The 12,636-nt window shown below is 35.2% G+C and overlaps 1 protein-coding gene across 2 annotated transcripts in view; it reads left to right on the forward strand.

Annotated features, from left to right (window-relative positions):
• The window catches only part of ALS2 (amyotrophic lateral sclerosis 2 (juvenile)), a 61,341-nt gene that overhangs the window by 20,165 nt on the left and 28,540 nt on the right, over nucleotides 1–12,636 (forward strand). Inside the window, exons 7-12 of one of the 2 annotated variants that reach the window (XM_012727722.1) lie at nucleotides 1,037–1,133; nucleotides 2,555–2,632; nucleotides 3,561–3,743; nucleotides 6,073–6,244; nucleotides 7,783–7,963; nucleotides 10,107–10,172. In XM_012727722.1, coding sequence (XP_012583176.1) covers nucleotides 1,037–1,133; nucleotides 2,555–2,632; nucleotides 3,561–3,743; nucleotides 6,073–6,244; nucleotides 7,783–7,963; nucleotides 10,107–10,172 — 777 coding nt within the window. Of the gene's footprint in view, nucleotides 1–1,036; nucleotides 1,134–2,554; nucleotides 2,633–3,560; nucleotides 3,744–6,072; nucleotides 6,245–7,782; nucleotides 7,964–10,106; nucleotides 10,173–12,636 lie in introns of those variants that run through there. The other variant, XM_012727715.1, reaches the window with a different exon arrangement.

Consider the following 12,636-nt stretch of genomic DNA (forward strand, 5'->3'; position numbering starts at 1 on the left):
TCACTAAGCATGATCTTTTCCAGCTCCATCCAAGTTGCTGCAAAAGACATGTATCTCTCTTTTTTGGTTGCTGAGTAATATTCCATTGTATATATGTACCACATCTTTCTAATCCAGTCATCTACTTTTGGGCATTTGGGCTGCTTCCATGTTTTTCCAATTGTAAATAAAGCAGCAATAAACATGGGGGTACAAGTATCTTTTTCAATCAGTGTTTTTGTGTCTTTTGGGTAGATACCTAGGAGTGGGATTGCTGGGTCATAGGGAAGCTCCACGTTTAGCAGTTTGAGGAACCTCCAAACAGTTTTCCATAGTGGTTGTACTAGTTTGCATTCCCACCAGCAATGCAGGAGAGTTCCTTTTTCTCCACATCCTCGCCAACATTTGTTGTTGCTAGTTGTTTGAAGATGTGCCATTCTCACTGGGGTGAGGTGGTATCTCATTGTGGTTTTAATTTGCATCTCCCTTATTACGAGTGATGTTGAACAAAAAATCATAATTTTTTTACCTTAAAAATGTCTTTGTGATGCTGCCAAAATAACTACAACCACACAATCATGTATGTCCATGTACTTAGAACAGGGGAAAATTGTTGTTTTTCTTTAAGAGGAACTCAATAACAAGTTAGATATTTGCAGCTCTTGTAAGCATGGAGTGACTACCTAAAATAGCCAGTTAATATTAAATGTTCTTAGCAGAGCATGGAAACTATGGGATTAAGATTAAATGGTCTAACTTTTATGCATATATTTCATTGCACTCTAAGTATACTCTGCCATCATGAGTCATTCACAGTTTTATGATTCTTAACCAATTCTGAATTATGGTGGTTAGTGAATTATAGATAAAGATTAAATTAAAACTATTCAGAATTTGTACTATTTAGAAGTAGATTGAACATATATCCAGTATTTTTAACGTTTTCTTTGGAAATGATTTTTTTTCTTGGAAGCACTTACTATATGATCTGAGAAAGGTCATGATTTTGCTGAGAATACTTATTACTTTGAGTTCCTGTGTGTGTTTCTTCTTTAAGGCTTCAACCATTGTGTGTAAAATGTCTAGACGGTAAAGAAGTCATTCATCTGGAAGCAGGTGGTTACCATTCTCTTGCACTGACTGCGAAATCCCAGGTAAGCAAGACTATTAAAAGCTGATCTTAATTTCATGTGGGTCAACATGCTGAGATTGGATCATCCTTCTGTTGAGTATCTGTTGTATATGTCTGCCAACAAAACTGTGTCTTATTTGAGTTTTCTAATGTTTTAAGTGATGCTGTCTCCATTTTAAAGTTTAAAAAAAGGGAGATTAAGAGAAATTATGTAACGAGTCTAAAACTGAGTTACTGAAATTGCTTTCCAGAATCACTTAAAACCACACTCACATACATAAATTTTCTTGGGAGAAGTGATTTTTGAAAGTTATTAACATCTTTATCTTTTTAGGAAGTCAGTTTTGTGAAGACTTTAATATTTTATTTTACTTTTCATATAATAAGTTAGTCAGATTTAATATAACTGAGTATATAAGTATGAATATAAGAAAAGAATATGAGTATTTGTTGTTACTTAATATGGTGAATCATCCAAAGGACAAAAAGAAAAAAGAAATAGGGAAGATTTTCAGTTATAAAATAAACAGAAAAATTACCGATTTACATACATAAAAAAATGTTCATTATTACAACAGAGGGATTAAGGGCATAGGAATAATTTCAGTAGGAATTGAGTAGAGACGATATAATATAACTCATAGGTCAAGAAAGAAAATAGGAATTCTACTTCTAGATGAACTAAAGGTACAGATGTTAAAAAATAAAACCTTATTTGTAAAACATAATAATGAAACCTTGTAAGAACAAATTTTGCTGATTTTTAGTAGTCCTGAACAGAAAAAAAAAATTTACAAACAAAATTAAGATACATAACAAACCAGGAAAAAACATTTGCAACACATGATAAAGTGTTGCTATTCTGCAACATGAAGAAAAATGTGGAAATAATATTTATATTCCCTTGATAAAAGAAGAACTAGAAATGGCTAGTAATGTATAGAGATGTTTATTCACCCAGTAAGCAAATTTAAAACCACTCAAATATTCTCTCATTTACTGGATTAGCAAGGATTGCATTTAATATACAGTGTTGGTGAGGATAAGATAATTCCTGGGATTTAAGTCCTGGCTTTGCCACTTAGAAATTTGTGATTTGGGGTGAGTTAATTGACTTCTCTAGGCCAATTTCCTTGTTTGTGAAAAAAGGGTGGTTGGTGAAAATTCAGCATTATTTCATACACAGAAGTGTTAAGAACAATGCCTGGCAGGTAGTAACACTGAGAAGTATAGTTGCTATCAGTCCTTGGTCTCTGTCTCTTCATATGGACTCTGCCTGTTATTTCTGTGGCCTGTTTTAAAAGGAATGTTATTAATATCTTGTTTTACTACAACTTATATGTGTACATATGTGGTGTCTGTGTGTCCATATGTATATATTGTAAATGCTCAGAAATCACATGTAAATCAGGTAACTTTTACTTTCTTATGGTTTTCTAATAGATATACTCATGGGGTAGCAATACCTTTGGTCAACTTGGGCATTCTGATTGTCCGACTACAGTTCCTCGTCTTGCAAAGGTACTTTTCTGAACATGATAACCTTTATAGCAGCATACTCCAGAATACTAAGCTACAATACTTCATATTTGTCAAATATCTATTCTTTAAAATTAGAATTGTGTATCTGTAGCCTAAATTTGTTTTGATGTACATTAAAAAAGAACTTTTTAGGAAACATGAAGTGACTTGTTTTCAGGCTAATTCTTTTTTGATGTGTTTGTATCCCATTTTAGCTTTCATTGTTCATTGAATATTCATAGCTTTTGTCTTTTTTAAAGTAAAAGTGAAAAAAGTTCTTTTAACAAATGCTTTAGATTATGATGTTTTCTTCTGAGCTTTATACTACTAAATAATGCCTACTCTTTGATATCTTATTTAACTTTGACTTTTGCATAATTTCACTTGAGTGTTACATAACTTTTTTTAAAAAACACACACATAAATATAGTGATAAGATCTTTTTGTAATCATTTTCATTTTCTCTAGTAAAGTTAAAAATATAGGTGATTTATTTACTGTTGTGAATTGGTTTTAGATTACATAAGTCTGTTGAACCATTGGTAGCTTCTATCCACTTTAAAACTAACTTATAGCTGTGTTTCTCAACCTTTTTTCTGCTCCAAACCCCTGAGGAAATACTAAGTTCTCATCAGTAATATTGACTCCTTCCACAAGATTTGTTGTGAGGGTAGAGGGGAGGGGATGGATGGGAACGTGCATGGTGCTAGCTTCACAGAGTGGAATATGGAGCTCGTGTATTTATAGATTGCTTCTAATATCTCCCCATCCCAAAGATGCTCCCTCCACTGACTATTAAAGACCAAGGACAGCACCTTGAGTTCAGAAACAAGATTTATTATCAGTTATGTTTAATACATAGCCTATGGAAATGAAATTCCACCTGTTGCCTTCATTTTGGACAGAAAATATCTTGCTGTTTTTGCAGGTAAACAGTGAAAATGGAGTTTGGAGCGTAGCTGCAGGCCATGATTATTCCCTTTTTTTAGTGGATACTGAAGACTTCCAGCCTGAGTTATATTACAGCGGCCGACAGGACCCTACAGAAGGTGACAACCTTCCAGAAAATCCCAGTGGTACTAAGAATCCAGTTCTCCTCTCCTGTAGTAAGGTGAACAGGACTTGGATCCTAAGGCCTGAACTTTATAATACACAGAAATCTTTTTGTTTTCATTGTTATCTATATGCCAAACTCTTGCTAATTATGTCCGACTACTATGTTTAACATTGTAAGCCCTTTCCAATTTCCTTTCATTCCTTATCTTTTTCTGGCTTATTTCTCTCCACAGTGCAGCTAACCATCTTATATACTATCTAGTTTGCTTATTTTATCTGTTACCTGACCTCCTTAACTATTACAGAGCATAGGCATTTTTTTTTTTAAGATTTATTTATTTCTGCATACAGAACTGGGGTACAGGCCAGAGGTGCAGAGGTGTTGAGTCTTTTCTAGAGACAGAGTGGGGAGCACAACAGGCAGATCAATGAAGTACACTGCTGAGGGGAGCAGCGGGCAAGACAGGAGGGATCTGCCGTGCCATGTGGATCACCTCTGGGGCAGGGTATTGAACTCGCACTGAAGCAGCTGCAGCTAGCTTGCAGTGTTGCATCCTAACCTGTTGTGCCACCAGGGAGGGCCCAAGAATAGGGACTTTTGACTCTGTTTGCTGCTGTATCCACATATAGTAACTATTTTATAAATATTTATGGAATATTGAAAAGTACATTTCACAGCAAAGTTTCCTGACTGCATTCATGGAGAAGTGAAATTGGAAACAGATGATTTTTTTTTTTAAAGATTTATTTATTTGTGCATACAGAACTGGGGTACAGGCCAGAGGCTCAGGGGCGGTGAGAGGCTTCACCAGAGACAGAGTGGGGAGCAGAACAGGCAGATCGATGAAGTACACTGCTGAGGGGAGCAGCGGGTGGGTCAGAAGAGGTCTGCCACGCCATGTGGTCACCTCCGGGGCAGGCGGGAATCGAACTCATGTGGAAGTGACTTTAGCTTCTCAGTGCTGTGCTTTAACCTGCTGCGCCACCAGGGAGGGCCAAGTAGATGAAGTTTTAACTTAGAGTAGAATATCAACACTGCAGGGTCCAGAGATGGGCTCCTGGCTGACAGCACCAGCAATGCTATTTCCCTTCTGCTTTTAGCTTTTCATTTCATTTACTTCTTTCTCATTTGTTGATCTGAATTTCTTTGCTTTCTTTCTTATTTAAAAACTTAAAACCATTAGCTTGTTTTCTGTTACCTATTTCACATACTCACAGTGGTATGCTGCAAGGAAATTAACCTTCGAAGCTAGTATATTCTTATTGTTACTGAATAACATAACCTGTTGACTGTTTTTAATCTTTTGTGTTTTTTTTTTGCTAATTACGTAAGCTATTAATGTATAGGGCAAGATCTTTCTTGCTAAAGGCAGTATTGGCTAAGACTTGGCTCTTGACCTATATATAGTCTATTGTTCCAGACACACCAATTGACTTCCTATAGTTGCTAGCTCCTGCTCCACATTCCTCACGAAAGATTTCACACACCAGATTGATAAAAGGGGGAGGCTCTAATATGTGTCTCTAGTTGTCCCAGAATGTTAATAGTCTCAAGTCTACAACTTGGTTGCCTAGTTTAATGGGGATATATGAATAAAGGCATTGAATGCTTTTGTTCATTGGTGCTGTAAATATATGACAAGAAATCCTTTTTAAAGAAAGCCCCTTGAAACTGACCATAGAACTGAGGCGTATACAGCAAAGGAGCGGTGTGAGGGGCAAAACAAGGAGGGATGAGCACAAGGGGACGTGGTGATGGTTCTGAGGTGATACAATAGCAGAACTATGGCGACTACAATGATATGAGAAAAAAACAAAGAGAGGAAATCCTTTTATGCTGTACTTTTAAGAGACACAAATGCTAAAGCCTTTGTATTTTGGTGTGCAGTTCTCTGCTTTTATTTATCTTATTACATGCAACAAGAAGTCCTAAGATATGTGTCATTTGGATCTCTATACCTGTAGAGTTTCTGTCTGTGATTCTAAACATTTTTACTGTAAAATTAATTGGTATTGTGGCAATAAATAAAAGTAAGGCTGTATTTAGTTTTATGTATATGTGCGTGTGTGTACATAGGTATATACACATACACATATCTATGTAGAGGGAGAGATTCATCTAGATATACATATAACAATGGTGTACTAGTAACCCAACTCTAAAACAAACAAAAGGAAACACTTCTCTGTAATGTTTGCTAGTTTTCTTGATAATTTTACTGTCTAGTTCCAAGCCACCAATGATTTAATAAATAACTTGCAAAATTCCTGAACACTTACCATTTTGTTCTCATTAGTAGATACAAACCAGCTTCAGTGTATAACTTGTTACTAACAAATTATACATTATTTTTAATCTTTTTTTTTTTTTGTCTCTGTTTCAGCTTGGCTATATAAGCAGAGTGGCTGCAGGAAAAGACAGCTGTCTAGCCTTGGTGGACAAAAACATTATGGGATATATTGCCAGTCTCCATGAGTTGGCTACCACAGAAAGACGGTTTTATTCAAAACTAAGTGATATCAAATCTCAGATTCTCAGGCCTCTTCTCAGTTTAGGTAGGTAGAAACCCCACATAACCCCCCTCATTTATCAAGACTTTTGTTTTATTTGTTCTTCTACCCATATTACAAATAAAGAAATCTTGAGTTGGCTACCACAGAAAGACGGTTTTATTCAAAACTAAGTGATATCAAATCTCAGATTCTCAGGCCTCTTCTCAGTTTAGGTAGGTAGAAACCCCACATAACCCCCCTCATTTATCAAGACTTTTGTTTTATTTGTTCTTCTACCCATATTACAAATAAAGAAATCTTGAATTGTGTTTACCTATTTCTTACCTTTTCCTTCCTTTTCATACAAAGACAGTCAACATCCTTAAACTATCTCCGCTTTATCAATAGCTCCAGACAGATAAGGGTCTTATTCTGCAGTAGCATGAATTGATTAAATTTGATTTTTTTTTTAAGCTTTAATCAGCTACAAAGAGAGATTGACAGTGATACAGTAATAAGCAGGAAATGGATTGCAGTAGTTCTAGATGGGGGATCTGTTGTCTGGTTCTCTAGGAGATTAGAATGGAATACAGAACAAACTGAAGGGCCTATTGAAGATCAGCTTCCTCTATTTCAGGTTTTCTAAGTTTAGCCCTGGATTCAGAAAATGGAGAGGAAGGGTTTTTTTCTCCCTCTTCTCTTTCTTTTCCTCTCTGTGTGAGGACTTATAGTTCAGAACAACACCTGGTACTTAAATTCTGCCATATTACTATGTCAGTTTTGTGATATTACCACATTGTCAGTTTGTGTGACTCAATTCATTGTTTTTAATGGGAGAACATTTACTTTTCAAATAATTTATTCTTTCTGAATATAATTCCTTTGTAATGGGGATTATCTGCATTTGCTTTTGTTTTTAGTAGTCTGTTTGGTTTCTATTTCGAGGCTTTAACCAAAATATTGCTTTGCCTTTTTAAATGCTGGAGAGTCCCTATTCCATAAATTCTCTAATGTGCCAGCTTGCTCAGACTTTGGCAAGAGGAAGGAAGGGATCTAAACTAGAAGCTTTTTGAATTGTTCTGAAAGGAAGCCAAGGTCTACCTTTTTCCTGTTCTGATTCCTGACTTCTATGTTAGTCTCACAGACCTTAGCCTCACTACTTGGAGAAAAGCCCTAGAAATGAGTAACACTGAACTGGGATAAAGCAGGTAATTTCCCAGTATCCCTCTATAAAGTTCAAAGCAAACTGGGCAGTGATTTTTTTGGATTGCCCTCTTGACACTGAGATGAGGGCTTGCCCGAGAGGGGAAAAGGACAGAAGTTAGTACAAAAGTTGAATATGTTAACCAGGATATAACTGTAGAAATGAGTTTTGTTCCTGGCTGTTGATAACCAGTTGTGTGAAATCAGGTAATTCACTTACCTTCTGCCTCCAGATTATGTATCCTCAGAGAGAGAGGATCTTTGAACTTGTTTGCTTTAACACCATTATTTGGGTTCTGTATGTGAGACTACTTCTCAACATGCAAGTATTTTTAGAAAAGAGGAATTCTTAATCATAAATTATTCAAGTAGTGATTTATATCTTCATTTCTCTATAGAGAATTTGGGCTCTACAAGTACAGTCCAGCTGTTGCAGGAGGTGGCCAGCCGATTCAGCAAGCTGTGTTACCTGATTGGTCAGCACGGAGCCTCGCTGAGCAGCTTCCTTCACGGGATAAAGGAAGCCAGGAGTTTGGTGATTCTGAAGCATGCGAGCCTCTTCCTGGATAGTTACACAGAGCAAGTATCCAGTCCCTGTCATGTTCAGTCTCTGCAGGGTTATTCTGCCAAGGAGAACAGCTCCTTAATCAGAGGAGACTAGATTAGGGAGAGTGATCTAAGGTAACAGATTGCAAAGCAGTATTTTAATCTTAAGCTAACTCTAGTTCTGCATGGCTACAACTTTAGTTTTCTAAGGGGACATGGTTTAAGTATAAATCATGTTTTTTTCTATCTCATAGCAGAATGATCAATAGTATAACTACATGAAAGGTCCTGAAGTTAATATGGTTCTTTAGAGAACTAGTTTGTTTAAATATATTGTACTAAATTTGAGGAAATAAGTAACTAAGACTAATGGCTAATTGTAAATATGGAGCCGTCCCAGTGTCTACTTTCTACTGTTATAGAATGGAAGGCTCAAAAGTGAAGCTACCCAAAAAAATAAAGATGTTTCCTTCATAAAATTGAGGGTAATTAGCCAATGTTCCTTTATTTTTTTTTCCAAGTAAAAACATTCAAAGTATATTTTAAACTTAAATATTCCTCACTTTTGCCTAATTTGTATTTTGATATCATGATGTGATGCATAATTTCTGTTGCTTAAATGGACTCGGTTATGCTATTGATAAGCATTTTCTTTACTTAAATTCATACCTCATCCATCTCACAAGTGATGACTGAGCACTCACTAAATGCCAGGCACTATGTGCTACTCCAAAGCCATAGCAACACAGCTTGGAGCCAGTGAAAAACACCAGGCTTAAGAACTTCGTGTTCTGTCAGTGTTGCATTAGGTTATTTATAACATAGGTAATGTGTGTTTATCAGTGAAAGCTATGCTGAAGTTACCCGTAATCCTCCCACTAGAAGTAATCTGTAAATAATTGTGATCTTTTCAGACTTTCACATATGTGTGCAGATAAATGTATGATTTTAATTCTAAGCAAAATTGAATATATTTGAAGCTTTTGTTGAAAGAAAATATCTTCGTTAGAGTTATCTCCACTCTTCCTTTTTATATATGAATTAAAACATAATTTGATACAAATTTACTTTTTAAATTAGATTTTATGTAAAAGTTTCAGTTTTTATTAGAATAGTTTTCCTATGTTAACTTAATTCTCTCCTGATCTGTTTCACTTTTTCTCCTCTAATTTTTGAGGACTTATGCTCACAAAAGTGTTTTTATTTTTGATACATTGGGCAATTTTTAGCATAATAATTCATATAACTGAACAAAGTGAAAAATCCTAGTTTATTTATGAATTAAAAATTAGCTTAATTTTCAGAATTTACCATCTTTCTTTTTTTAAGATTTATTTATTCATAGAAGAACTGGAGTGTAGGCCAGAAGTATGGAATATGAGATGATTCACCAGAGACAGAGTAGGGAACTGAACGGCAGATCTACTGAAATACACTGCTAAGGGGAGCAGTGGATGAGACAGGAGAGGTCTGCTGCACCATCTGTGGGTTAGTTCCCTGGCCAGGGATAGAACTCATGCTGTAGTGACTGGTAAAAGCTTGATGACTGAGACTTAACCCCCTATGTCACAAGGGTGGCCTTAATGTACCATCTTAATTTATAAGTGTAAATTTCTAATTTATACTTAATTTGTAAGTATACATTTATAATTTATACCTTGGGCTGTTTTGAATAGCAATTTGTCTTTTCTCTCAAAGGAGTATGGAAGAAAAATATATATGCTTCAAAGTAGTATATCAGTATTTAACCATATCCTAACACTGTCTTGCACAAATTCTTTAAACACATTTTCTTCCTTTTCTATTGGTAATTTTATTTCATTAATTGGAAGCCCTAAAATGAATATTTTCATTAGTAATCCAACAATTTGAATCATATTTTCTTAAGTTTGCAAAGTTTCCAAGTAAGTTGTAGAATCTTTTTGCAAAGCTTGAAGTGTTTTTACAATTCCTATTAAGTCAACATCTTTACTAAATAGCATTTTACCCTGTTGTGGTTATAGCTTAATCTTCCCTTCTCTGTAGTACTTTACAGTCATGAATGTTGACGTCACAAAAGTTCAGAAACTCATTAGGGAGACACCAGAAATATCTGTTGCAGATGCTCTTTGAAAATTCTGAAGAACTAATTTATGTTTTAACACTAATGTACTTGTGTTTTTGTTTTCTGTTCAAGGTATTGCACATCTATTACAAATTTCCTGGTTATGGGAGGATTCCAGCTTCTTGCTAAGCCTGCCATGTAAGCAAATGCATTCCCAAAAGTGATCATTCTAACAACAAAAGATCTGTGTTATAGTACTGTGTATTTTTGAGTGCCTAGGAAAAGCCTTGATTTGGTCATTTTGCTAAACATGTCAACAGTTTTTAAAACAGGTTTTAAAAAATAGATATTTTAACCTCTAGTTATCATTGGAAATAGTATGGTGTTGCAAAAGGCAGATGATTTGAGTCCTGCTTTAGCGGTCTCACTTACTATCCCTGATATTCTTGAGAATTCTTTTCACCTTATTGAGATTTGCTTTTTTTAATCTGAAAAATGGAAATTCTCTGCCTTGATTATGAAGAACAAATATGTGCTGATACACAGAAAGGTGCAAAGTGTTATATAAATATAGAATTTTGTGTGTTTAGTTTCTAGGTAAGTAAAAAACCATCTTATATGAGACTCATCATTCCAAACTGTGTAGTTCCTTGAGAATTGTTGAGCAGGCAACAAAAGCAGATTTTAAAAATTCAGTTATGTTTTTATTAGAAAGTGTTTTAAATATGCTCCCATCACCTAGATTTGCCAAACATTGTATTTTTCCATGTTTGTCTTTGATCATGTATCTGGATAGAGAAATACCTTCCTTATCTCATATAAATGCATTAAATACTTTTTTTTTTTTTTAAGATTTATTTATTTATTCATACAGAACTGGGGTACAGGAGAGAGATGTGGAGGGTGAGAGGATTCACCAGGGACAGAGTTGGGAGCAGAACAGGCAGATCAATGAAGTACACTGCTGAGGGGAGCAGCGGGCGGGTCAGGAGAGGTCTGCCACGCCATGTGGTCACCTCCGAGGCAGGCGGGATCGAACTCATGCTGAAGTGGCTTAAGCTTCTTAGTGCTGTGCTTTAACCCGCTGCGCAACCAGGGAGGGCCGCATTAAATACTTTTAATATTTACCCAAAAAAGATGATTGTCTTAGGTGTTTGATGATAGCATTTATAAAATTAGAAAGCTCCCTTCTATTCCTAAAAGTTGAGGAGGAATTGTTATTATTGTGTCCTCAATGTAAATACAATAGTGGTCCTTATGTGATTCACAACCAATGTATTTAATTGAGTTCTGCCTTTTATTTCCTTCTTTCTTAATCACCTAAGGCTATACTTTTCTAATGATCACTTTAGCTATACTTAAAAGTTTTCATAGTTTGCTTTCATAGTCATTCAGTTCTAAATGTCCAGTTTCCATCATGATTTCATCTTTGACTGGTCATGTGGTTATTCATTTCCACAATATAGAGTTTGTCCTTTTTTTTTTAAAGTCAGAATAAAGGGTATATTTTAACTTTATGTACTAATTTTAAAATCCTTGAGTTTGCTCTTTAGTTGAATAACGGGATGTCACAATTTTATTTTGCTTCCAGCCTTTTTTCATTGTACTGTAATGTTTATATATATTCCTTGTAAGCAGCAAATGAATCGACTTTGTTGCTTTTTCAATCTGAGAGCTTCTGACTTTTAGCTAACAAGCGTACATTTGTTATTTCCTAATTCTGCTTTTATTATAGATTTGTATTTGTTATTAGCACCACGCCCTAACCAACTGAGCTAACTGGCCAGCTGCTCTAGATTTGTAATGATTAAGATTTATTTAACCTGAGTGTTGGTGAAATGCTGAACATTGGCTAAAGAAAATAGAAAGGATTGCAAACCCAGGATTAAATGAAGCAGAAAGAAAGTTGGATAGTTATTTTTGCTAACAGCAGTGATGAAGAAAAGTATATTGAATTACATGAGGAGGTTAGATGGAAACTGACATTTAAATGGAGAGGCTTCTGGACTTCTTAAAGGACCATGACAGTTGCCTGCTGCATGGTTAGGTTTAATTATTAACCTTCCTTTAGTAATTTAGAGTTGAGTTCACAGTGTTTCAGCTCTTAAATTAGCTTAACTCTTGTTAGAACAGCTAAATTAAATCACCAAAGTGAAAGCCTCTTGTTAGAGTCCAAACAACTATAAAACAATGAAAACTCTGTGATGTTGTATTGTGGTAGCAGTTTTTGTTCTTTTGTTTTTGTTTTTCTCTTGTATACCGCCATTCAATCTTAATCTTGACTGCCAAAATCAGAAAGACAGCGTGAGGAAACCTTTTTTTTACCTTTTTTTTTTTTTTTTTGCAATCTATACTGGAGACCTTGGTCACAGACAGTATGGCAGCAGATATTAAGTCTGGATTTAGGCATTTCCCCAGTGGTGGTTAAAGGACCCTAGCTTTGGGGTTAATAAATGTAGTTAACTTTGCACTGGGGTTAATTAATAGCCAAAGGTAGTAGTAACATCTTTGAACTTTTATTTACAAAGTCAATATTTAAAATTTTTTAGGGTGTTCATTTTAAAGAGAACAGTTTAAGAACCTCTAGAACACAACTAGTGAACCTAAGTAGCAGTTACTAGTCTTGCTGTCAAGCTGGCTTATCAGCTCAAGCTGTCATTTC

This window comes from Condylura cristata, unplaced genomic scaffold (assembly GCF_000260355.1).
Source record: "Condylura cristata isolate star-nosed mole 26May11 unplaced genomic scaffold, ConCri1.0 scaffold00002, whole genome shotgun sequence".
Lineage (NCBI taxonomy): Eukaryota > Metazoa > Chordata > Mammalia > Eulipotyphla > Talpidae > Condylura > Condylura cristata.